Raw genomic sequence first — 26104 nt, 5'->3', positions numbered from 1 at the left:
GATTTACTCTTTTAAATCTATGATGTTGCTGTTCAAGTCAAAGTGGTGTCTTATGTTGTATGGTTGTGTCATGCACAAGTGTATAAAAGTAGTTTCAGATCATTGCAGTTATATTTAATTTAGATACGAGGAACATAATGCGCATTACAAAGCACTGTGTCACTAAGTTTGATTCTTGTTGTAGAAAAACATAAACAAAAAAATAAGTTCAAACCAGAAACCTCTTTCCTCACATAAAGACTGAAAAAAAATGGTTCTTCGATAAATAAAGGAAAACTATTTTCCTTTCCTTCAGTTCTGTTTGGATTACGGTTTTCTTTATTGTATCTTTGCATCTTCATGACTTGGGCTTTCTTGTGTTTAAGCGCTGCCATCATAGGTGATTTTGATTTTGCAGAAAGGGAAAAAAATGATGGGGTGGAGCATGAATCCAGGGTGGGTGACATCTCTATTGTTATTGTCGTCTGAGTTGTGCAGCAGAACTGGTGACTACTAAAGCAAAGAAAGAAAGAAAGAAAAAAAACTGGAAGGTTAACCACCTTTTAAGTTTCAGGTAAGATGTGCTTTTATTCAAATATTGAAATATGTGTGTAGAAACCAGAGTCCATATCAGGTTTACAGGTCTATGCCAGAAAGGTGGGTCCCTCTGTTCTCTGGTAGGTTTTATTGGGGGAAATATTTTGTTGTTATTGTTGTTGTTTCAGTGTTGTTTGTTTTTTTGGGGTTTTTTTTTTTAAAGGAAACTTAAATTGGCACATACCTAAAAAAGACCCTTCAGCGGATTGATGTATGCAACATATATTGCCTTAAAAGTTAATTCAATTAATTAAGTAGTTTGGTTTAACAAAAAAAAAAAAAAAAAAAGTTTTGATTTTACAGCCTAGTGTTTACTAGTTTTGATTGTCCTTTTCTCACAGATATCATGCTTTGGGTTTAACCAGTTAGCCAGCTATACAGATAGTTTTCATATCATTTTGACAATGAAAATCTGAAAAGTCTTTATGTTTTATAGAACAATTTTAAGTTGCATCCAAAATACCTAAAATTCACAATGAATATTGATGCATCAATCAATGTTTTATGAATAACACATCTGTGTTATCTGCTAGATTATATCCTGTACATATAATCTAATTACTGACAAATCAAACAACAAGCCCACCCACTGTAAAACGCTTGTTTGCACACATGGTTATGACCAGCAGTGCACCCCAATAGTCCATATATTAAAAAAAAAAAAAAAAAAAAAGCTGTAAGAAATCTAGACATTTTTCCACTTCAGAAGATGAAATCCTTTGCATGACTTTTTATTTAAATTTACATTTCCTCCGATATTCTTTGACATCTACGCTGAATTATCTGACTCTGTGGCTGACACTTCAGTGTAATTTGTTTATCTGACAAAGCTAATCTACTTATTTGCTCATAAACTGCTGCGTCTATGATGTAATAATAATAATTTCCTCTTCCCTCGCAGGACTGATGACTGTTATCTAATAAACACAAGGCCAGAACTTACATTTTAATTCATCCTGCTGTAAAAAGGGCAAGTGAAAATATCTCAGCCTGTTAAGGGCGATCCACACCACATCAAGGGAAGCTTCCAGTTGTATCAAAATGTCAGACACTGAATTCAAGAGGCTTGAGTTCTTCTACATGAACGGTTGCATTGAAGGTCCGTTCTGTAACAACTCTCGGCTGATTGATCATAACACAAGTAATGGTGACATGCTGGAGATTTTTGATGATGGATCTTCCTGGTTAAGAATTCTTATTTCTGTGGTTTACTTCATTGTAGCTACAGCAGGAGTGTTGGGCAACCTGTTAGTCATGTTCCTGCTGTATTCTACTCACACCATCACTACAGGCACCATCAATTTCTTTGTTTTTAACTTAGCTTTGGCTCACCTACTCTTTTCTCTGGCCTTACCATTTTGGGCTGTGGACATCGCGATGGACTACAGCTGGCCTTTTGGTTTGGTCACATGCAAGGCTGTCTCTCTACTTACAGGACTGAATGTCTTTGCCAGCTGCTTCTTCCTGACAGCCATGAGCCTGACCCGTTATTGCTATGTGGCAACAGCCCTCAAGCCCAGTGGTTCCCTGTGCACTAGATCATGTACATTTCCGGTGGTCACAGCTTTCATCTGGGTTGGAGCACTCATAGCAGCAGCCCCTAGAGCTGTGTTTGCAGACCTGAGTCACGTGGGCATCAATAACGATATAGCATGCCTGCTACGCTTCCCAGATGGTACGGCCTGGCTTGGAGTAAACCAGCTCCTGCGAGTGGTGCTGGGATTTTTGCTGCCCTATGCCACCATCATCCTCTCCTATCTGCTTCTGTTGCGTTTCCTCTGTAGGCATAAACTGAAAGGCGGGAGCACCTCTCGACGAAAGACTGAAATTTCTAAATCTGTGGCAGTGGTAGTGCTTTCATTCTGCATCTGCTGGTTCCCGTACAATGTTCTCACACTTTGGAGCGTCCTGATCCAACTTGACATCATTGATATCAGCAAATCCTTCTACTCAGCTCAGACATACTTCTTTCCTCTGGCCAACTGTTTGGCTTTCACCAGCAGCTGCTTCAACCCAGTCATCTACTGCCTGGTTAGAAAAGAATACCGTGCAGCTCTCCAAAATGTGTTCTTCAAGCTGAGTCTGGCCATTATGTCCAAGATGCCATATGCAATGAACTCTGAGGAGGGCTCAGGGCAAGCTGGGCAGCTTGCTATTCCACTCAACAACATGTACAGTCAGACATCCCAAACTGACACGAGGAGATTCGTACCATTCTCAACGATTCCTAATGCTGTGTCACCTCTGTAAAGTCTCAACACAAAAATCACTCACTTTATATGAAATGCAAAAGATGGGATGCTTTTAAAGTTCTGACCGTGTGTTTTAGACAGCCTCACATTTTCACTTTAATGTTGTGCACTGTATATAAAATAACTGATAAGATGCATGAAACAGTATATGTTTATGTGGGTCTGCATGAAAATTAAACATTTTAAAACCTTGTAAAAACCCATTTATCATTTTAATAAAGGTCTCACTTGAAGAGATCCTGCTTTGTTTATGCCTTTTATTTATTAGTGTTAAAAAAAAACTGTACCAGTAACTACTACTTGCCTTTGGAACTATTTATATTACTTCAGTGTAGGTCTGATGTGTGGTTATCTTGGTTTAAAAGTGTACATGTGTGCAAATATTTTGCTTGTTTGAGGCAAAACCTAAAAATAAAACTGACCCAAATCTACATTGTTGACTTTGTGTTGTGTTTTTGTTTTTTCATTTGATTCTCTGATTCCTATGATCTCAAATGTTGTGGCATTAACTGAAGTCAGCCATTTAAATAGAGTAATGAGTTGATTTCTTGCGGCAGTTCATTAATATATTATGATTAAATTGAGTAATTCTGTTTAATTTGCTTGAAGAATTTTGGAAATCCTCTAATACACTTATTTTTTTGTTGCTAAAAGACATCATGGCCAACATCCTGCATCATGCAGACAGAAGTCTTTCATTATTGCAGGAATATGAAAAAAAAATCAGAATATTTCTCTGTTAAATTTCAAACTCAACAATGAAAACTGCTTTATGACATGACTTCTGTAGAAAAAAATCTCTTTGCTTCTGAGTCTGTGGATCCATCTTGCCACAAGATGGTGGTGGTGCTCAATTTTTAAAACAGAAAGCGGCCATAACAGACTAAATGGATTCATTTTGATAAGGAAAGGGTGAATCATTAGTCCAATAATTATTAATCCGGCACACTTTAAACCCATCTCAGAGGTGGATGTAAGTCAAAATAAGGAGACTTCAAAGCATTCAGGCCAGGACGTCCAGACAGCCCATAAGAGAAATGAATAAACTGAAATAAATAAAGTTCCCTCACTTCCCCTTGTTAGTAAGGGAATGATGAACAATGTGCATGCCCTTTTAAATGTTCTCACTGGACTTAACAACATATCCAGCATGTTGTCACAGCTATGCTGCTTTTTAATTTTAGCCTTCAGTGTTTTTATCTATCAAGGATTTTTGTTTTATGTTAGTGGTTTTTCATGATTCTGACTTTATTTTGCTTCCTGATATGCTAAAGGTGTGTAATTAAATTACAATACACTTAACTGAACTGAACTAAAATAAGATATACACATCTCACAGACAGGTTATGAAACAGCAGGTCTTTGGGCACAGGTTATAAAAGACAACAACACCATCCAAACAAAGCAAATGTATCTGATGTTTATCTGGGGTCTTTTGGCCATTTTTCTTCTTGCTTTTTGTGTCCACGATGCAAGGCCCACCTTATCTTTGTTTAATGCACTACTTCGTGGCCCTTTTTAAGCATCTTTTTTATATATATTTGTGGACATTCAGAGTCTGATCAGTTTATGTTTCTTTAGTCATTTTAATTTCCTTTCATTTTTGAGTCTTCAGGATCTTCATGAAACTTCTTTTTTGATTTTTTTTTTTTTTTTTTTTTTTTTTTGGTTATTCTGTGTGTCTAAAATCATTTTATTTTTGCCATTTTGTTTCCATTTGTTTATCCATTTGTGTTTCTGTGGTCATGTTGTCTTTTTTTGGCTTTTCTATCTCTATAGTCATTTATTATCTCTTTTCATGTTTTTTTTTCTGTAGTATGCGTCTCTTTTGATAGCTTTGAGTCAATTTCTTTCTTTGTAATTTGATTTTAATGATCATCTTTATAATTTTGTGTTTGCTTGTGGTCATTCTGCATCTTTTGTGAGGATTTTGTGACTTTTATGTTTATTTAGCTTAATTCTGCATCTCTTTGGACTTGACTTGCATGGTTTTTGTGGTGCGTTTTCATAATTTAGTATCATTTTATATAAACTTTGCATTTTCTTTACATTTTACAATCCATCACATACTCCTATTTGTTTCATTTCACTAGTAGGTGGTTTGGGTTTCTTATATGTCTGTGTTGCTCTGATAAGCATCACCTTGTAGACTTTTACTGCATCTACTTTATTTTATATATTTGAGCATTTTGCAAAAAAATATGATCACTTTGCATCTTATTGTGGTAATTTCACTTTTCAAACACATGTTGACAATCACAAGGCCAAAGGGCATCTTGTACATCTGTAAACGGTCTTGTAGGCCTGTTCATTAATTCCTTTGTTCTTTCATGAAAAAATTACATGGTGTAATTAACATGTTCCTACTGCAAACATTGGTTTACCTTTGCAGAAGTGCTGTAGATGTGCTAAGGCAGAAAAATATTAAACAAGTAGGACATAATGTGGTAACTAATGAGATTATTGCCGCCTTTCACCTGCCAGCTTCAAATCTAATGCACAGATATGAGTGTAACAAAGTGGGTGAAGTTGCCTTTTGCCTCATATTTTATTGTCGTTTGGTTTTTTTTTTTTTTTGGTTTTTTTTTTGATAGTTGAAATCTCTGTTGTTGATTCATCATCGTTTGCCAACTGATACCTACCGACACAAATTTGTCCATGTTTTGCTAGCAGTGCAAAAGTATATGTTGTATTTAACCTTGCTGTGCCCCCCAGTCATAATTCTAATAATTAATATTTGTGTCAAAAAGGGTTTTGAGTAAACTGATCTTTTGGGAAATGATATAGTCTAAATCAGAACAGGTGTGTTTTCAATTGTGTATACGAACAGTTATATTGTCCAACATTAAAATAAACATTCAGTATTTTCAGAAACACACTTATTTGCTTTGCACAGATGACGAGCAGATAAAGTAAGTGGACTGGGAAGATGTTCAAGGTGAGTATAGCTGAGAAGCACAATGGCTTCTTTACAATAAGAAGAAAATGTCCTGTAAATGAAAATACACAAGGATTAAAAATAGTTTAGATGGTGGAGAGATTGCTCTAAATATTTAATGTGAATTTCAAGACCAACTGGATATAGACAGAAGACCAGATCCTGCTTCAGTAAGCATACATCAATAGGCTATAACATAAATCTGGTCCTTTCATTTGTTATAGTTTATAAAATTTGGAGATCTTAAAATAAAGTAACTTTAAAGAAAGGGAACAGAACAGTCTACATGCTTGTTTTCAGTGGGTTTGACACAACAAGTGCAGACTGAAGCTGACAGAGGAGTAACGTAACCCTTCTGAAGGCTTGTGTTAAAACTGTGTAAAGGTAAATGACCTCAAAACTCAAGATAACAACAAACAAACAGTTAGGCATTTATTAATTTATTGAAATCACTCAGAAAAATCACCTGAAATATGAATACATTCCCGTTGTTCAAACAAAAATCATAATCAAGTATACTTACACTAATATTAATTACAAGCGCAATCATACCTACAATAACTACTATAATAAATAAAACTACCAACAATTAACATCCACCACACAACATCAGGGGGTCTGGAGGGTATGGCTTATCAATGGGGGCATGGCTTATTTCAAAAGAAATGTCAAGTAAATGAAGGTATTACATCCAGTAGGCCAGATTCAAGTTAGAAATCCCACCCACCATATATTTGTGACACAGCAAGTCAATTGAGCAGAATGATAGCTGCCAAGAAAAATAGTGTTTCATTCCAAAATGCTATACATCCATTTTAGAAACATAAATATGTTGATTGATGTTATATACCCTTACTCAAAATATAGAATATAAATAATTTTATCTATTAGGTCCTGCTTTAGCTGCAGCAAAGTGGCAGTTTTCCCCCTCGATTCGACAAAGGTTCATACATCATCTGTAAACATAAAGCACTTTCTCTAATATCTTATTCTTAAAAGTTTTGTTACAGTAGATAATTTGTTCAGTTTTTCTTTTGGATCAAAAAAAAAGCTCTTGTAACTTTTATGTGGCAAACAATGAAATAAGGTGTAAATTAAACCATTTGTAAGGACAAGACAAGGGCAAGGAGTGGCATTTCACATGTGCTTTGCCCTCTATTCAGCTGTAACACTAAATCATTTTAGTATTTTGTGCTTTTGGCATTAGGATGTTAGAAGTTACCTCTGTGTTCCTCACAACACCTGAGAGTTGGACAGATACCTATAATGCATTCAGTCAAGGAGATTTTAATGACTGTGATGGTAACGGCACTTTAAATAGGATGAACATTTTAGAAATGGCAATAATACACACAACCAAGATTTCAACCTGATTTTCTTCCTTACAGTTGAAAATGTCTCTTTTTTTTTTCCTTCTTCTTCTTTTTTTAGAAATGGAGGTTTCTATCCACTCAGGTTGTGAGCAGATCACCAGTGAGGATGATTTCAGAGGTAGCGCACTGTACCACTGCAGTTAACACAGAGAAACCTATAATAATACATGGGTATATCATATAGTTATATCTTGGAAAACATTTCTCACAGACTATGAATTGCAGCTTCTTGTAAAATGAAAGCATAAGTGCAGTATAAGTTTTCAAAATACTGTATTGCAATGCAGGCCAAATATATAAACAAATATTTCCCCAAAATAAAGAACTTAAAACTGCAATCCAGCGTTGTTGAAAGCACCGCTGCTATTTTGGTTACACAACATAGGCAAGCTAGTCTAAGAGTTCACCTTGTGACTTCATCTAGAGCAGAGGAGAGCTGGGAACTTGATCAGCTGTGAACCACCCCAACCCTGGCCCCAACCCCAGCACCGTCCTTTCTGGATTGCAGCATTAAGAGTCATCATCATAATATAAGAATTAGTTTTTGCCACAACTTCAACATGCCTTAAGGCCTACCCTTAATTTAAATACATTTTACATATAAGAATAGATATACATTAAGCTATTTTATACATTTCTGGTAACATAAACATTTAACTTTGTATAATTTATCTTGAAATTAAATGTCTTTTAAAGGCAAGAGGTTATGATAAATTATATCAACCATAAAATTTGTCATGTAAATAATTCTAACATAGAGTTAACCAACACACTGCTTATTAGTTCATCACCTGACTACAAAAAGGACATTTAATATACAAAGTTTACAGGATTTTTGTTTTTTGTATTGGCATTGTTAGTTTTGGGCCTTGTGGCACAGGCTACTAAGGCAGTCAAATGCTATGCACATATACTTACATGTGGCTGCATCTTATTCTGTTTTCACTGCTTCTCCTGCGTTTTCCGTACTTTTCTATGCACACTCATTTTGTAATACAACATGCTCTAAACTTTTCTGGAAAAAACAGAAGAGTCAGCAGGTTGGATTTTTTAAAAATCCTAACAATAAGACAGCCATGTCTTTGTATGTTTGTACATCAAGATATTGTGTGAACTTGTTGTTCCATTTGAAAAGCACATGCAGAACTAATGCACATTCTCCAGAAACATTAAATACAGCAGATGTGTATTTCACTACTTGCTATATTATGATTTGTTTGCAAGTGCACATCTGTTTTATAATTATTAATTAAAATTAGTATTTTATCTTTCAACCCAGTGTTACAAAGTGACTCATTAGAGTACAACAGATGATGTAATTACCATTACTTAAAATGGATTACTTCTGACACTTTTCTAGATTGATGCCATCTCTCAGATGTTTGCAAAGCTGCTCATCTGGTTTTCTAATTGTTTATTCAATATTTCAGCCAGGGGAAATAAAGGTTTCTAAATACTAATTTTATTCAATGTCCTTCTTTTACTTAATAAACAGACAACTCAAGAAAATAAAGACATTAAAATGACATTCATTTTAAAATAAACTAATCAAATTCTTGCATTAAAAAGCTGAAATCATCAAATTTTTGGCATCATCCATTGAGTTGCAATCTAAACATAGGTTGTCATAAGCTGTGGGAGTATAAATCAAATCAGATTTATAGTGGTGCTGATGATGTCCGTAAAATTTACAAATACAAATACAAATACTTCTTTCATTGGATAGAAAAAAATAATAAATAACACAGACTTTTTTTTTTAATCAAATAGTATCTACAGCCCCAGTTTCTAGCACAAACATGGCAGTGTCTGCAGCAATCCAGGATGGCATCACTATGACACAATCGGTATTCGTACAAGCTGAGCAGAGTGAATAAAACTGTCACCTCGATCTGTTCTCTCTACCAATGTACCACTTTGTATCACTGTTTTGAAATGTAAAGTATACCATTTTATGATACCATAATTATCATCTTTATTGATATTATTACAAACTCAGATTCAGTATTTCCACAGTTAAAAAGGTTTAGGACATTTGAGAGGTGTGTTTTTCCCACACACTGAAAGTCAAGGCTGTACACTGTGTGCCGAAGGAAAAGGCAAAGCAACAAGAGGATTCAGATTGTACTTAAAGCAGCTGATTGTAAGACATGTTTGGCATCTTTTCAGGTGAGATGGCTCGAATATAAAGGATGCAAAAATCAGTATTATACCTAGCTTTGAATGCTAAAATATCTTTAACAACAGTTGTTTGATCAGTACCAAATAGTTAAAGAAGTCTTTGTTTGGGCCCTGCATCTGAGAATCATTGATGGCAAATCATTTAACTTCCTTGTTGTTCCTTGAAGGCGTCATCATGAAGGGATATTGTGCTTGTTAAAAGCCTCATTTTTCATTTTGTCTACAGCTATTTGAGAAGCTGCTTGTGGGTGGGAAAATCTTGAATCCGTCTTCATCCCACTTTTTTATACACCTCCTCCAACCTTCTCCATTTAAGTTAAAGAAACTCATTAGGTACAGTATTGCCATTGTTGTGGCACTGGCTTATATTTCAACATGTGCAGAAGATTCTCTGCACACATTGGTCCTCATGCTAAGATGATTGTCAAGTTCTGGTACAGGCTAAGTTTGAATATGTGCAAAGTTCTTTTATTATTGTTATTTTTTCTCATTTATTTAGAATGTAAGATGATGCAGTAGTCCTGCTGGATCCACTGCAGAGATTAGTCTTGATAGGGTTTCTGTAGGAGCTTCTAAATCGGCCATCTTACACAGAAGTGACCATCATGAACTCTGGTCACTTTGGAATTGGCAGTCAGGATCCTGGGAGCCCGCCATAGCCGTGGCTGATAGACTGAAGGGAGAAAAAACATGTACTGTTACCAATTTTCTTCATTACAGTTTCATTAGAAAGCAAGTCTAATCAGCATGTAGAAATCAGAGTGGTGAGAAATAGGAAATAGGTAAGTAACAAAGATAGAACAAGAAAGGCCATTTGAAGTGAGATCACATAGGTATTGTGGGACGCAGCGTTACCAAAGGCAGGCATTAGTGGTCTGAAACAAACTGACAATGGCTCAGGTAATTTAAAAAGAGAACATTTAGAGAAGGTTTAAAGCAGGAATTCAAAGGGCAAATGCAAAGCTTAGTGAATCAGAAAGGTTAAGGATGAAATAAAAGTTAGGGGGTTGGTTGCACAACATCTATACATTACTCCTTTTCTTTTCAATGGCAGCTGGTAATCAGCTAATAGATTAATTACTGCCACTTTATTAACTGGACTCAGTTAAAAACTTTGATACTTAACATGTTCATTTCCTGCTGCTGTCCGTACAAAAAGAAAAGTTATAATGTTGGCTGCCGTTTTAGTATTGGCTCATCATCTGCATACTTTTACCCCTTGATTTATTACTGCTTCTTCCATGTGATTTATTAATGAACTAATGTAAGTGAACTAATGAAACACTTTCTGTAACTTCATGCTAGTACTCTGCCTATGTTAATATAAACACAGACAGCCTTTTGCCTTCCTTTATTGCTACTGTACTTTGTTGCTATTTATAGCAACGCCTTTGTTAGATGATTCTTATGACAGGGCTGCATTGGGAATATGATCCTAAGGGTTTGCAGTAATGGTCAGAAATTCTCACAAAAATATAACCATGGAGCATGCATGAACTGTAATTACATTCCTCCTTATGAGGATTTTGTGGCTTGTTAAAGGAAGCACTTGAGCATAACATCTGTGCTCATGTACAAGCACTCATTAACTCTTTCCTACTGCTTGTGATAGTTTAAAGGACAAATTCATGGGACTTATTGAAGGATATAAAGAAATAATCTGTATGGATGTCTTGATTGGATTTTGAGTCACGGATGATAAAACATTTTACATAATGCAAGAAAAAGCAATTCTGCTTCAGTTGACAGAAATGAAAACATAAAGAGGGAAAGCAGCTTCAGAATAGAAAAAAAAAGCAGAAAAAAAAGACAAAACACAAAAACACATGAATGAGTACAGGTGAGACTTTCCAAACCAGAACTCACTGATGACAAAGATCTTTAGAAAACATCTTTGGTTCAGATGCAGTTTGTTGCTAGATTGTAAGTGGACTGCACATGAGATGGTTGCCATCTCCAATTTGACCACTGATTCTTACAAAATGCTACTTTAAACCTTTTTAAGCTGGATTTGGCTTAAATGGACTAAAAAGTCAAGACAAAGCATTTACAGTTGGGACAGCTACAGGATGCTTTTATGAACTTCTGAGGCTTATTTCACTTCTGCTATTTTAGTAAAACTATAATTTGGCTAATTTATGAATCCCATTAAAGGGTAGATTTTCATTTGTTGCTGACCTAAATGTTTTCAGCTTTTTCCTCGTTTCCTCATCACATTTGTTTATTCACTCGACTGGAATTGTACAAATGGATGTTGTAACTTTTTGTCCGCTGTGACTATTTCTTTGAACTAATATCTTTAAAGGCTAGTCTTCAAAAAGAATTGCCTATTCTGAAAGAACAAGATTTCTCAACACTTTCATTCTTCTTTAAAGAGACCCCAATGGCCACAGCACTCAGTCTTTACCTCAAGCTGTACTACTTCCAGCCCTTTGAATCAAAGCTTGAAGACTAATCCTGCAGAGCCATAATTAAACTACCTCACCAGACTATAATGGGAAGCACAGTTTGAATGTTTATTCCCATCACACATTATTTGTTTTCAATGCCTGGTGTAAAAACACACTAAAAGCAGGCCTGGCGAAGACACATTTCTATATTTGGTTGCTTTTCAAGACAATTTCTTCTATTTGCTTGTGATATTGAGAGCTGCAAAGGAGGAAGGTGACAGTATATTTCAAGGATAGCAAATGCTGCTTCTCCTGAGTTATTTCAGCATGAACAGCCTCTTCACCTGCGTCACAGTTCAGCCCACGTAGTGCATTCATGAAGCCGAATTACACTGATGCTGCTAGTGAGTCACGGTTCTTTTAATGATGAATGTGTCGTTTAAAGTAAATACCATCTAGTCTCAGTGTTGAAGACTCACTATTCCCTCACAGAGTAGATTAACCTGCATTAATTCAGGTCATGATTCCTATGGTCAGCACTGTTTTTCCCCCTCAGGTGTGTGCAGGATATGGTGAAATGTTATTTCAGATGTGACATTATGTGCATAGAAGGATGGGAAGTTGGTGACATGCATGACAGCTGCAAACTTCTCAACCTGTGCTGGTTTTGTGCAAATGCTCTGGATATGATGCAAGAATGAAAAGCAAGCCGTTTTAGAACATGACTGGTTTCGCAGATAGGGATGATAAAAGACGTAGACACAGGCACAAACCTGGTCTGTGAGGATTCGAGGCTTAATATCAGGAATGGCACCCCCTCTCAGCTCATCTTCCACAGCCAAGAGTCTGACAACAGGGAAATAGAAACACACATACCGGTTGAGAAAAGTAGAATTAATAAGCCGGTGTTCAGATTTACTGTAGGATTGTGTGGCCATATGATGATATTAAGTTCCTGACATGTTTGTGGACACATTCAGCTATCCTCAGAGCTTCCTGAAGCTGAATCTGAGCTTCTTTCAGATTTAGCTGTTGAGTTACATAACATGTGAAATGAAAGTGAAGGATAGTGAAATCTGCCCCAGTCTATTAATAGGGTTGAAATGACACTTAAACTCTGTTATTTAAGGCTCATTTTTTCTTCATGTATACATAGCTATGGTCAAAATCACTCTGGATTTGTTTCCTCTTGTCTTTTCCATAAAGTATGAATGTAGCCTAATTTCAAAGTTTTATACTAACTAAGTATAGACTGCATAACATTTAGTATTATTCACTGTATTTCAATAATCTGCTATTTTAGGAACTGGGTATAGTGAACATTTCACCGTGTTAAGTGTTTATTTTTAAGACCACTGGTACAGTGGTCCCATTCTTTGAATATTGTGCTCTGTTAAAATGGGCACAACAGCCTTATTTCCTATAAATGTACAGATTTTAATGTTATACAACCTTTTGGAAATTCAAGTAAATCATTGTTGGGTGGACAAAAGAGGGCAAAATTATACCAGATGTCAAACATCAGATGGTAGAAAACAGTGCGGGGACACACACACACACACACACACACACACACACACACACACAACAAACTCTTAAAAAAAAAAAAAAAGCTGGGAAATATCCTAAAATATAAATCTCTAATTTATTTCACAAACACACATGCACCAAAATGTTGCAAATGTTCTACAGGTCTGTTGTTGAAAGTGCAATCAGCTTTGCAGCAATCTGCTGGGGCAGCGGCATCAGAACCAGAGACTTGAAAAGAATTAACAAACTGATCAAGAAAGCCGGTTCTGTGCTTGGAGTAACTCTGGAGCCGCTGGAGTTGATCATCAAAAAAAGAATTCTGTACAAGCTGATGAAGATAATGGAAGATCCTTCACACCCTCTACACAACGCCGTGACGAAACAACAGAGTGTGTTCAGTGGGAGGCTTGTTCAAGTCCGATGCAAGACAGAGAGATACAGAAGATCCTTCCTTCCAGCAGCTATCAGGCTGAAGAACAAAGCCCTTAATTAATTAATGTGATTGTTTTACTAAAAAATTACTACTACTACAATATTGAATTTCCCTTTGGGATTAATAAAGTATTTTTCATTCATTCATTCATTCATTCACATCAAAGGAAATCAGTGTCTGCACTGATCAGCTTGATTTAAAATAAAAAAAAGAGTTAAGACAAAGGCACTATATTATATAATTTCATTTTAATTACAGTTATCAATAATTTTGGGAAATGGGGATACTAACTTGCTGTATTTCACAAACAATTTGTGTCTGTCCTTGCAGAAGACAAGATTTCCGCAGCTCAACAGTCCCTAAGTGTTGCTTTCATCTTTTTCCTACTGACACTGAATGGAGCATTAATAGGAGACAGATCTACGCAGACCAGAGTCGACTTTTGGCTATTGTGAGTCATGCAGAATGATGTCTGGCATTTTCTTGCTGAAATAACCACCGACCTTCTGGGAGACGATGCTACTTTAATGGTAGCATATCCCAATGTACTCCAATGTATCATACAGTCACCCATGAGCAGTGATGCACCCCCATCCCATCACAGATGCTGGCTTTTGCCTGAAGGGTCTTGTTTGGTAAGTGAAACTCAGGGTTTGTATTGACTAAAATGGGAACTCATCTGTTCACAGAAACCATGTTCAAAGTCTTTTTGTCCATCTGAGATTACCTTGTGCCCAGAAAATTGAGATGTTTCTATACAGAGCTCATACATGATTTCCTCTCTGAATTATACAATTTCAGATCAATTGCATCTCTGAATGCTGCAGCAGACTGTGTTATGTGTCCACTTACTTCAACTTAAAGTAGTCCCATGCACATTTGGCATTATTGATCATGGTTGCTTAATGGGTACCCAACAGTGGCTTCAGTCTATAACCTTCATGAACTGAGATTTATCCAGACTACACCTTTTCATCATATTATCTAGAATGATTGATTATCATAAACATTTATATGGTGAACCACAGCCTTTCTATGGTTGGAAAGACAGAACCTTTGGAGACTGCCCCTTTTATACTGAATCATGGCACCCTCACCTGTCAAATTAATCTGCTTTTAGAATGTATTAAGTGCGTTACTGGTATATTATGTACTGTATTTTTTGTTTGTTTGTTTGTTTATGAAAAGCTGATGATACCATTACTGTGTTTATTTACATGTTTATTTACAATTTCCCTGTAAATAAAAAAGCTAGCAAGGATGCCTCAAACTAAACAAGATGTATGTTCATGGGAAACCTGATGTACAGTCCTTGAACTCAACAGCATGTGACATGATATTAAAACCTTGTGAGAACAAGGCTGCTCCAGTTAAGACAGATCAAGAAGTGCAGGATTATTCCTCCAGCTACATCAGCTGGAAAGCCTCCTTCCTGACAACCCAGCTCTGCCCTGATTAATTAATGTGATGACTTCTTGTTTTCAGGCCCTTAGCTGCATTATCTACTTTAATACCAAGAAAAGGATAACTGATAAACTTTTCCCTCCATACTGAGACCAAATACTATAGTTTACATTTTAGCAGAAAAAACTGTAACAACATTTTGGTTGAGGGCTTACTGGAAAAGAAACAATGCTTCTGAGGTTTTATTTCCTAAACTTTACATCTGTCTTTTCAATTTCTGGCAATATGGTTAGATAGCACTTTTACATATAATAATAATTAAGTACCTTCTCCTAAAATGTTGAATGGCATTTTTGTGGTAAAAAGTTATTAAAATAAAGCTGACTTGACCATTTTTTTAGCAATGACATAATCTGATATAAATCTTAGTTATACCATCATGCAGCTCATCTTATCTCAATCTACTGTGCGAATCAGGTACTTGACTCTTTCATGATGGAGATACTGCAGCTTGTGTTTACAGTGGCCTCTCTACAGTAAAGAAACCAACATCTTTTGTAAATAAATGTGACAACTGTGAGCCACAGAGTACACCTTGAGTGACTGGGGAAGGGCCATCTGGACATTTTTTAAACTGTAAATGATTTGTGATCCTTCCATTTGGATTTTTCAGTGGTTAGCAACAATGGCATTTCCATGTTGATAATTTGCAATCTGTGGCCACAAATTGGTAGTCTGTGCACACGGAACTGCAAACAGCTTTTTAAATTTGAGGACAAAGAACTGCGCTGATATTTGCAGAAACATGATTAATCTGGTTGAAGTTGAAGGTTCTCCCTGTTCTTCCAGGTTCCAACAGCAATAACAAACCCAAAATGTGAAGTGAGTTGAAGAATGCAGTGGAAAAAAACAAAAGACCTGCTTTATTTAATACAAACACACACACACAAAAAAATGTATAAACAGCAACTTTGTTGGTTTTAGGGGGAATTATCTTGAAATAGGAAAACATCTGTCAGTGTGCTGGCTTCATGCATGAACAAGCATCTTGGTGCTGTTCCACAACAATTTGGCCCTGTAATCTAACAAAGTTGGACCAAGTAATATTTATGCATCACTTTCAACACAGCGAAAGTCTGAACTGCTGCTGTAACTTTGATTGATGAACACACAGTAGCAGTGTGTTCTTTGTTTGACACATGAGCAGCTGTTCAGGGTAATTCAATGGATCCATTTGCTGCCCAAACTTTCTTCCTGTACGGTTTTCCTTGCCATTAACTGGTGGAGTTATTTCACAGAGCTCGAGCCCATGAAAAAGACTAAATGTTCACTAATGCGTTGTGTTTCCAGCTGAAGCCCCTTTTCTCACACACTGCAGATTGCACGGAGATGATGCAGCATCCCAACATGAAGTGACAGCTTTGATAAAAAAATAACATTCATTACGTTAAGTGCAAATAAATCATCACTAGCAAGAAACCAGTCAGAGGAAAGTTTTCGCCATTTCTATCTACCACTGCTACACCCACAATGCACCTTTGTAAAAAAGCTGATTTAACAGCATTATGAAGATTCGCCTGTCTAAAAATAATGCAAGTTAAGTTTTTCTGAAATGTAGAACTATTTCTTTAAACGCTCTCATCATTTAAGTTGTATTTTTGTGGTGAATACAGTCACATAACATGTTGTTTTGGTTTTTTTTTATGGGACACACTTTTAAATCAAATGGGGAAATATCTCAAACTCTTGCATATACTACCAATTAGTGTATGTTCTTCTTAACTAAAGTACAGCATATCTAGGCATATGTATTTCTTTAAGTAAATATGTCCTTTTCTGGCTTTTTTCCTGTAGAGTGTTTATAGCTGATAGTTGTCATGATTATGAGCATATGCATCATTTTGCTTTTAACACAGTCAACTTATATGGGGCACTTTTTTTTTTAAAGCTAGTGTATAATTTAAACTTTACTGCTAAATTTTTGTGACATTCATCTGAAAAAAAAAAACCAAATATTTATTTAATGAATTTGGTGCAAAAGAGGCAGGCAGGCAGTAAATAGCACAGCCTCATGTATGCCAGCGCTAGTTCACCTGCTAATGATGCCTTTGATCTGAGAGTCCTTCTCCAATTGCTGCTGCTTCAGACGGCGCTCGCTGTCTTCAAGGCGGTTCTGATACTGCTGCAGGATCTTGCTGGTCTGCTGTTCCTGGCTAACAAGTCTCTGCTCATATTCTTCTAACTTGCGATGGGACATCTTCAGCCGTTCCTTCAAAGAATGAATTTCTTCCTCATATTCTCTCACCTAGATGAAGGAAATTATATGATTTTATGTTTTCACTGGTGGTTGGTCACAAATACCCCATATGAAATTACAATTTTTAACACAAAAAAATTTAACATAGTCACTAGTGACATTAATGCTGCTCTGGAAAACTCACATTTTTTCAACCTGCTGTTAACTCATCATAAAAAGTGAGCAAGTGTATCTTGTGAGGAGGGAGAAAATGGTGCTGACCCTGTCAAGTCTTGATTCGTCCATACTCTTAGAGTACTCTTTCAGCTGGCCCTCGCGGTCCGGCCGCAGGCTCTCGATGTCGGCAGAGAGATGTGGCATGTTGGACACCCAGGCAACTGTCCGCTCATTCATAGCCGGGGAGTTTCCCTGCAACAAAAACATGAAGTTATGATTGTCAGAACTTTTGTAGAGAGAGACATTGTGTCTGAACTGCATCCCTGTAGAAATGTTTTTTGTTTCTTTATTCATTTTCTCTGCTCTTTTTGCGGATGATGTGGTTCTGTTGGCTTCATTGGGCCGTGATCTTCAGCTCTCACTGGAGCAATTCGCAGCCGAGCGTGAAGCGGCTGGGATGAGAATCAGCATCTCCATTCCGAGACCATGGTCCTCAGCCGGAAAAGGGTGGAGTGCTCTCTCCGGGTCTGCGATAGGGTCCTGCCCCAAGTTGAGGAGTTTACGTATCTCGGGGTCTTGTTCACGAGTGAGGGAAGGATTTTGAAGGAGATTGACAGGCGAATCGGTGTGGCGTCTGCAGTGATGCGGACTCTGCATCGGTCTGTCGTGGTGAAGAGGGAGCTGAGCCAAAAGGCAAAGCTCTCGATTTACTGGTCGACCTACGTTCCTACCCTCACCTATGGTCATGAGCTGTGGGTAGTGACCGAAAGAACGAGATCGCGAATACAAGCGGTAGAAATGAGTTTTCTCCGCTGGGTGGCCGGGCTCTCCCTTAGAGATAGGGTGAGAAGCTCGGTGATCCGGGAGAGGCTCAGAATAGAGCCGCTGCTCCTCCACATCGAGAGGAGCCAGATGAGGTGGCTCATGCATCTGGTTAGGATGCCTCCTGGACGCCTCCCTGGTGAGGTGTTCCGGGCACGTCCCACCAAAAAGAGGCCCCGGGGAAGACCAAGGACACGCTGGACAGACTACATCTCTCAGCTGGCCTGGGAACGCCTCGGGATCCCTCTGGATGAGCTGGTGAATGTGGCTGGGGAGAGGGAAGTCTGGGTTTCCCTGCTTAGGCAGCTGCCCCCGCGACCCAACTCCGGATAAGCAGCAGAAAATGGATGGATGGATGGATGGATGGATGGATGGATGGATGGATGGATGGATGGATGGATGGATGGATGGATGGATGGATGGATGGATGGATGGATATTCATTTTCGTGGAGATAGCTTTGGTATTTTTCTTCACAGATTACTTTACATACTGGGTTTGCTATATTCACCTGTTTATTGGCAACTGGCTTAAGCAGATGCTGTTGTGGTGGCTGCAGCTGTGACTGCTGAGGTTTCTTGGTGCTTTTCGTGGGTGTGTCCGTCGACTCCTCTGCAACTGCTGCTGGAGGCTGGTTCTCTTTGGCAGAGCTCGTTTGAAACGGGAGCCCAGGAGCTGGACTGTCTGTCACCGACAGCTGCGCATCCTGTTGCGGCTGCTGCAACTGCTGCTGCTGCTGCTGTGGCATCTGCTGAGTTTGGCGAGATTTTGGCTGACTGCCACTGAAGCTTGCATCAGAGGAGTCGAGGAGGAGGTTCCTGCTCTGTGGGCGAACCTTTGGAGGAGTGGCAGTGGCTGGTGTGTTAATGGAGCGCTGGGACTTGAGGTGCTGAGGGGCGATGGATGTCTGGCGGACAGGATGAACGGTAGTCGGAGGTGTGGCCAAGGAGGCAGGGGTGCCTGTGCCAGTGCCTGTCTGAGATGTGACTCCCATTAGATGCTGCTGCTGCAGAGATTCCTAAGAAGGGAAAAAAATTCAGGCAGATGATTACAAAAACTTTGACAATTCACGTTTGCTCCAACAAAGTTAAAATAAACAAAGTCCAGATGTAACCATTTTTCAACAACAGCAAAAAACAAATACACTTCAATAAAATATGTCCAATCCCATCTTAGTGGATGACAAAAATATTTAACTTTCACACATAATGACTTGGAAAGTAAAATTACCAGATTAAACAACAAGACAACATCATCTAATTACATAAGACGCTGAATTGCCCCTTTTTTGAAGCACACCAAGTATAGCCATAACAATTAAATTTGCCAAGCTCATAGCAGAACATTAGATAAAATTAGAACAAATCCAATGCTGAGAGCTAGCAGCAATGGCAGGACCCCCTGCTGTGTCTCCTCACATCATTAGTGTTTCTGAGAAAAAAAAAAAAAAAGAACTTGAACACAGCACAAAACCTCCTACTCTCACGAACAATCTCCGCCTGCTCAAGAGGACAGAGCTTTGAAATGCAACATGAAGTAAGAGTCGTACATTAATACAAACAAACAAAACATTATGTGTGTAAAGTCAGGTCATTATGAGTTGACTTTTTAGTGTCCAACAAGGTTTTATCCCAGTTAGGTATGTTTTTTTAATGTGCTTAGACTCATATTTATGGATTGTTTTATACATGTAGTAAGCATTTAAATCATGGGTCTAAAAATAACCCAGTTAATGTCCTATTAGCCAGTTTATTTACTAACCTAATAAGCCAAGAGTGTTCTCATTCACTGACTGACCCGACAAAAAGGAGCTGACTGGCTCTGATGGAGCCAGCAGTGCTGTATAAACTGAGAGGACATTGCCAGTAGATTTTGATTGCCTTGTACCAGATTGTACCAATATAACCAAATAAAAAAGGGATAATCAATGTGAAACTGCATTACGACAAGTTTGTAAGATTTAAAATAATAAATGGTATAAATATACTTTTTTTTATTTGGGAATGGAGACCTCAGGCTTCGTGGTATGTTTTACATTTGTCATACATAAAATCTGAACCTGAAGACAGCATGGTACCCCAGTTAACTAGAGTGGTATTTTATAAATAGAAGCCTATATGAATCAACAGACAGATAGATCAGATAACCAATAGAAAAGGCATTTAGACTTTTTACCCTGGCTTTGAGTTTAGTTTAAATAATTTTTTTACTACAAGAAAACATGTTCTGACTCATCACCGTCTCTCAGATCTTGTATCCTCATACAGCCTGTTCAAGATTCTTAGCTTAAGACAAAGAGCATCAGAGGATAACTGCAGAAATATGTCAGGATAAGTCAGGATTCTTTACTTTTTTCTCATTAATCTCTGTTATCTAATTTCCGTTTTTGCTAATTAGTTTTCCTATTTTAATTTTCCATTTTCTGTGTTTATATATTGTTTGATCTTTAATTGCAGTGTGAAACCCTGTGTGACCCTGTTTTGATTAACATTATAAATAATGATTATCATTATTGAAGGATGGATAGAGATTGACAATTAATTCATAATGCACTGTCCTGACTACACCGTCTGTATTAATAAGCAGGCGGCTTGTGATGTTTGTTCCATTAATGCCCACGCTGCAGGACAGAAATAGCTTGAGATTACAGGACAGCACCATTAAACACTATAATTTTACTCAGACGCTTCATAGTAAACTTATCAGTGTGATGGATCAGCAGTTCATTAGTACACCAGCAAGTCACAGCCGCAAAGTTCACTACATGTTCTAATCTATTTCACAAAATACCAGCATCACTTTCATGACACTTTCATTAATGTAAAAATGCGTTCAGTTGTGTTTGAAATATTTCACAGTGAAGATTGTTTCTTGACTGAACATGCCATAAGAGATCTGCTGGACACAGATGGGTAAGGCTGATAATGAAAACATGTAGCATCAGGATTCGCGACACTTTCATCTGCTCTGTTGAACAACAGCTAATAATCAGGATTTATGAAAACAAGGGAACACAGGATGATGGTTGTCAAGCACTCTGCAAAGTTCAGCAGAGCAGCTGGGTGAGCTATCTGGGTCTGGTGAGTTGTCTATAGCATAACAAGTGCCTCTAAGCTTACCGTTGCATTTGCATATTCTCAAACACCGACTTTTATTACACATTCAACTGGAATCCAACTGCTTTCAGCAGCTGAATCGAAAAGAAAGGAAAAAAAAGAAAGGAAATAGAAAGGCTCAACTATTTTTTACACCACATCAATTGGTGTGATAAGTTACTCTGATAAAACATCAACCTAAACACCATCCCAATATTTATCATTTTTCCTAACATAATTTGCAACATATTGTAGTATTGCTTATTTTATATGAACTCTGTCAGGTTCATGGACAGAGGCTTCAGTTCCTCATACAGCTGACCCAGGTCCGAATCCCAGACTGGAGTCATTTGCTGCATATCCCCACCTTTCTCTCTGGCTCATATAATAAAGGCCACAAGAACCACAAAATATGAAACAGCGCTTTCCATTTCAATAATTTCTATGTTTATAAATTGAAGAGTTATATAAGGTGTTTGATCACTACTTTTAATAAAAGATCATAAATAAACCCCCCCTGAAAGAGTGCAACATTCATGAACAGAACATGAATAACATTCAAGTATTAAAATGCTGATAAAACAATCAGAGATTTTCATGATTATTTACATATAATAGACAACAATTGTTCAAAACATCACAAGGCAGAGAACTGTATTTTACTTAGTTGTGGAGTAAAATTGTTTGTGTTCAGGATTTTTAGCACAAGGAGCAGCAAAAATGACTCCATCCCTAACTTAACACACATCTGTGAAATAATATTACATTAGCCTCAGACAAGCAGTTATAACCTGCTCATTTTTCTGAATGTCTCACGGAAGTTCATCATCTTCCCTGGATGCCAGAATTTGCAGAACCTGGCCAAGTAAACGGCAGAAGAATGAGGAAAACAAAGCAAACTGTATTCTAGCTGAAAGGATCACGCCAATACCTACTTTATTATTCACATGTAAAGACAGTCTTACTGAGTTTCTCACTCCCGCTGATGTTCTCACACCGTGCTGATGTATGTATGATGAATCCTGGCAGGACAGATCCCCATGAGAATGTAAGTCTCATGATTTCAAAATGATGTTAACTTAGTTCACAGCTAGAAGGTGACCAGATATTTAATATCTGTAGTTTGCATTTAGGATTTCACATCTAAGAAGTGGACTCTCGCTGTGTATGCTGTGGTTGTTTCTGTCTATCAGGGTGTTGTGTGGACACATGGCTAACGTCTGACAGCAGAAAGCACTGCTCATTTTTCAGAGGTTTTACAACCTAATTTTATTTATATGATCATAGCTTGAACCATTTACGTCTGGGTAGTTAACACAACAAATTTTAGTTTTATTAAGACTTTAAAGTTTTTTTCAAATGGTGCTTTAATAATCCCAAAAGGAAATTAAATTGTTTGGGTGTATATTTACCAAGTGAAAAAAATAGTTTATTATTAAGAAGATGAATAAAAGCAGGCTAGATTTATTTTGATTCTGCATGTATTTGTGATGAATGATTAAAGCAGAAGATTTGCAGGGTTGCATGTGTGAGATTCCTACCTGCACCTGCAGCGACAGCTGGTGCCAGGCGTAATCGTTGCTCTGATTCTGCCGGGTGAAATCATCACTGTAGCTGTGCGAGTGGACAATGCTGGGCTGCACCAGACTGCTTTGTGACCGTAGGGCGGACAAGTCTTCGCTGCGGGAGAAAGCACTGTTGCCAAAGGCAGGCGGGTAGTCGGGGTGGCCGTTCTCAGGCTCAGGGGCGAGGAGAAGGGGAGGAGGAGGAGGTTGGGACTGAGCTGGGGAGTTCTGGGCAGCCAGATGGAATAGCGGGTTCTGGAAAGACAGGGGGAAGTGCATTGCTGCTGCCGCCTGCTGTTGTTGCTGAGAGATGGATTCGGTGGGCCCCCCTACATGGCCCATCTGGCTTAGTCTCAGACCGGAGCCAGATGAGCCCGGAGGCAAATGCCCGCCCATGCGGAGAGGGCCGCCAAGGTTCCCGAAGCTATGGCCAAGACCAGCAATGGAGGCTTGGGAGGAGGCGAGCATGTCTCCCACAGAGTTCAGGTTGGAAATGCTGTTCATGCGAGAGTCCTGAAGGTCCATCATAGACACGCTTTTGTTTACGCTGTGGACCTGGGACACACACAAAACACAGTACAATACTGTAATTAAAAGACAAGTACGAACACACAAACGTAGTTCATCAGAAAATTTAAAATGTCTTAATTCTCTGAACGATGGAGGTCAATGTGTTTTTCTTCATCGGATTTTCTTGCTTTTTTTAAATACACAAATCAATTATTTTAATCTATACTTACTTTTTATGGTTTTAGGACAGGGTAAAAGTTTTAAAGTGATGAATAGAAAATATTGCCATTATTTACAAAGACCTTCCACAAATCCATAAATCCTATTCAGACAAGCTCGTGTTGTTTTCATGTTGAACAAGCCTCCAGTTGGCATGCAGTCCAAGTGAATGACAGCGCTGCTACTCTGTATTACTCTCATTTCTTGCACATTTACAACTATAAAACGTGTCATGTATAAACAAATTGCATTTTTTAAACACTCAGTTCAATACAAATCATGTTCAGAAAATACTTTGTTTCCCTCATGGATGTCCCCTCTGACACGCTTACACTTTATCTTCTTTTTTGCTTATTTTTCCAATGAAAAATTACAAATCAAGACATTTTAAATATTTACTTGACATCTTTAACCACCAAACCGAAAAAAAAAACAAATAGCAAATATTTTCTGTTATCTAATTCCTGTTTCTGAAAAAAAAAATCAATTAACAAAAGATACGTAGACTGATGGCACTTTTGCTATTAAATTTTGTCAAATTTGCTTAAATTCTATTTTTGGGACGAATCTTTAACAGCTACAGATCAAAAATGGCCTCTTGGACAAATCTGAAGCTTACATAAGGGCCTATTCATATCTTCTGTGCTTTTTAAATGCATTTTAAGCAAACACAAATAAAGAATACATCTAAACTTAAGTTAGTAAGAACCTAAACATTATGCAAAATCACTTAATGCTAGTAACTTCTTAATGTATTGACTTATTTCAAAAGTATTTCTGTTTAAATAAATTGTGAGACTGTTGTTTCAACATCTCGTCTTCTAATAAAACTCCATATTAGTGGATGGCAACTTCTACTGCATTGATGTATAATAATAATATATATAATATATACAATTCAGCATTAATGGTACCCTGTTATATATTGTATACTGGTCTATCGGCAGGTTGATTTTTAACTGGTTTGAAAAAAAGATTAACTTAAACAATCATATTGGCATACATCCATTGTCTCCCTACCTATTTTGAAGTAGATATTTTACTGATTAATCTAAATGTTTTAAATAGCTCCATCTTTTTTAACAGATTTTATTAGCATCCACGTCCCAGTAAATGCACACCACTGGCCCAGCTAGGTTCCATTCAATGTCTCAGATATAAATCCAGACCAGATCAAGAAAACCTATCTTTCCACATAAACTTTGCACAAAAAGTAAGAAAATTTATGTTTGGTTTAATATTTTTCGTCTTTAATAATGTAATAATTGGTGTTAAATTATACATTATTGGAAAATCTGATTAGTCTCCTTTATATTAAGGTACAACTTATACAGCTAAACATGTGCGTTGTACCCCCAAAATGTCCGAAAATCCCCTGCAATCTTGTATAATAGAGTAACAATTGGTATTATTAAAGAGGAGAAACAATCAACCAAACATCAGTTTTTATGCTAAGTTTATACAGCGACCAGAATGTAAATGTTTTAAGATTGATGCATAAAGCTCATGTTTTTTTCTGTAGCTTTTTAAAGTCGTTCAGATAATCTGATTTAAAAAATGTTCTTCACTACAGCTCAGCAGTTTTTTTCTTGATCTGGGTCTATCTCAGCGCCAGCACAAAGAGATTGTGTTTTTATATCTTGTTATTTGTGAGTTTTTATGCACTAATGGAAACACCAGTGAACTGTGACTATTCTGCCTGTTCTTCAGTTACCATAGCAAGTAAAATTTGTCTCAGCAGGTGTTGAAAAGGTTAAATCAAGTCAGCGGATACATATATGAGCTAAATAAGCTTTTAAAGTGGGCCGTTAGCTTACTTATTGTTATGTAATTTCCTGATTGTTGCCTACTTCCTACACAAGATGGCTGAAACCAAAGTGTTTGTCAAATTGGTGTAATAGTCATTTTATTCTTTATACACCACTATTATCTTAATTGGTTATAACTATCTGGTTGTTCATTTTTTTCTGAATTGATGTTAATTAATCCAATTAACATCTAATAATTTTGCACTTATGTACATAAACGGTAATTGATATGAAAACTAAATATCTGTAGGTACATTTTACAGCCGTTCTCTTTGTCATTTCAGATGCACTTTTAAAACACAAGGATTTAGTTCCAAAATCTAAAGAAGGGGCAGAGGAATTGTGTTTTCATTTTCATTAAATACCGATAAAAATTCTGTATTTAATAACTGTACAACAAACAGATTTTGGCTATACTTATTTTTTTTATCTTTACAACTTAGCTAATCAGTTTTTTGTGTGTCTGTTTGTTTGTTTTAAACCGTTTCCTGTTCAGCATCAAGCCAAATACAATGACGGAGTCAAATCTTTAAAAGATGGAAAACAACAGGAACATCTGTACAATCAAAACCCAAACATGAACACCAGACAACCAA

General features: G+C 37.3%; 2 protein-coding genes across 8 annotated transcripts in view; one reads left to right on the top strand and one right to left on the bottom strand.

Annotated features, from left to right (window-relative positions):
- The first annotated feature begins 1617 nt into the window (after positions 1-1617).
- Positions 1618-2826, top strand: LOC121656490 (relaxin-3 receptor 1-like). Its single transcript, XM_042011519.1, has one exon. It carries the CDS (start codon positions 1618-1620, stop codon positions 2824-2826), a length of 1209 nt encoding a protein of 402 aa, XP_041867453.1.
- Positions 2827-6190: 3364 nt separating this feature from the next.
- LOC121628044 (ras/Rap GTPase-activating protein SynGAP-like) overlaps positions 6191-26104 on the bottom strand; it is a 55478-nt gene continuing 35564 nt past the window's right edge. For 6 of the 7 annotated variants that reach the window (XM_041966939.1, XM_041966941.1, XM_041966943.1 and 3 more), the window contains 6 exons: positions 22948-23526; positions 18823-19329; positions 17596-17742; positions 17171-17382; positions 12484-12556; positions 6191-9993 (listed from right to left, as the gene is read on the bottom strand). In XM_041966939.1, coding sequence (XP_041822873.1) covers positions 9955-9993; positions 12484-12556; positions 17171-17382; positions 17596-17742; positions 18823-19329; positions 22948-23526 — 1557 coding nt within the window. In that variant the 3' untranslated portion in view covers positions 6191-9954. The remainder of the gene's footprint in view (positions 9994-12483; positions 12557-17170; positions 17383-17595; positions 17743-18822; positions 19330-22947; positions 23527-26104) is intronic. The other variant, XM_041966942.1, reaches the window with a different exon arrangement.

Source organism: Melanotaenia boesemani, chromosome 17, assembly GCF_017639745.1.
Source record: "Melanotaenia boesemani isolate fMelBoe1 chromosome 17, fMelBoe1.pri, whole genome shotgun sequence".
In the NCBI taxonomy this organism is placed as follows: Eukaryota; Metazoa; Chordata; class Actinopteri; order Atheriniformes; family Melanotaeniidae; genus Melanotaenia; species Melanotaenia boesemani.
This window is presented reverse-complemented; position numbering and strand designations above follow the sequence as displayed.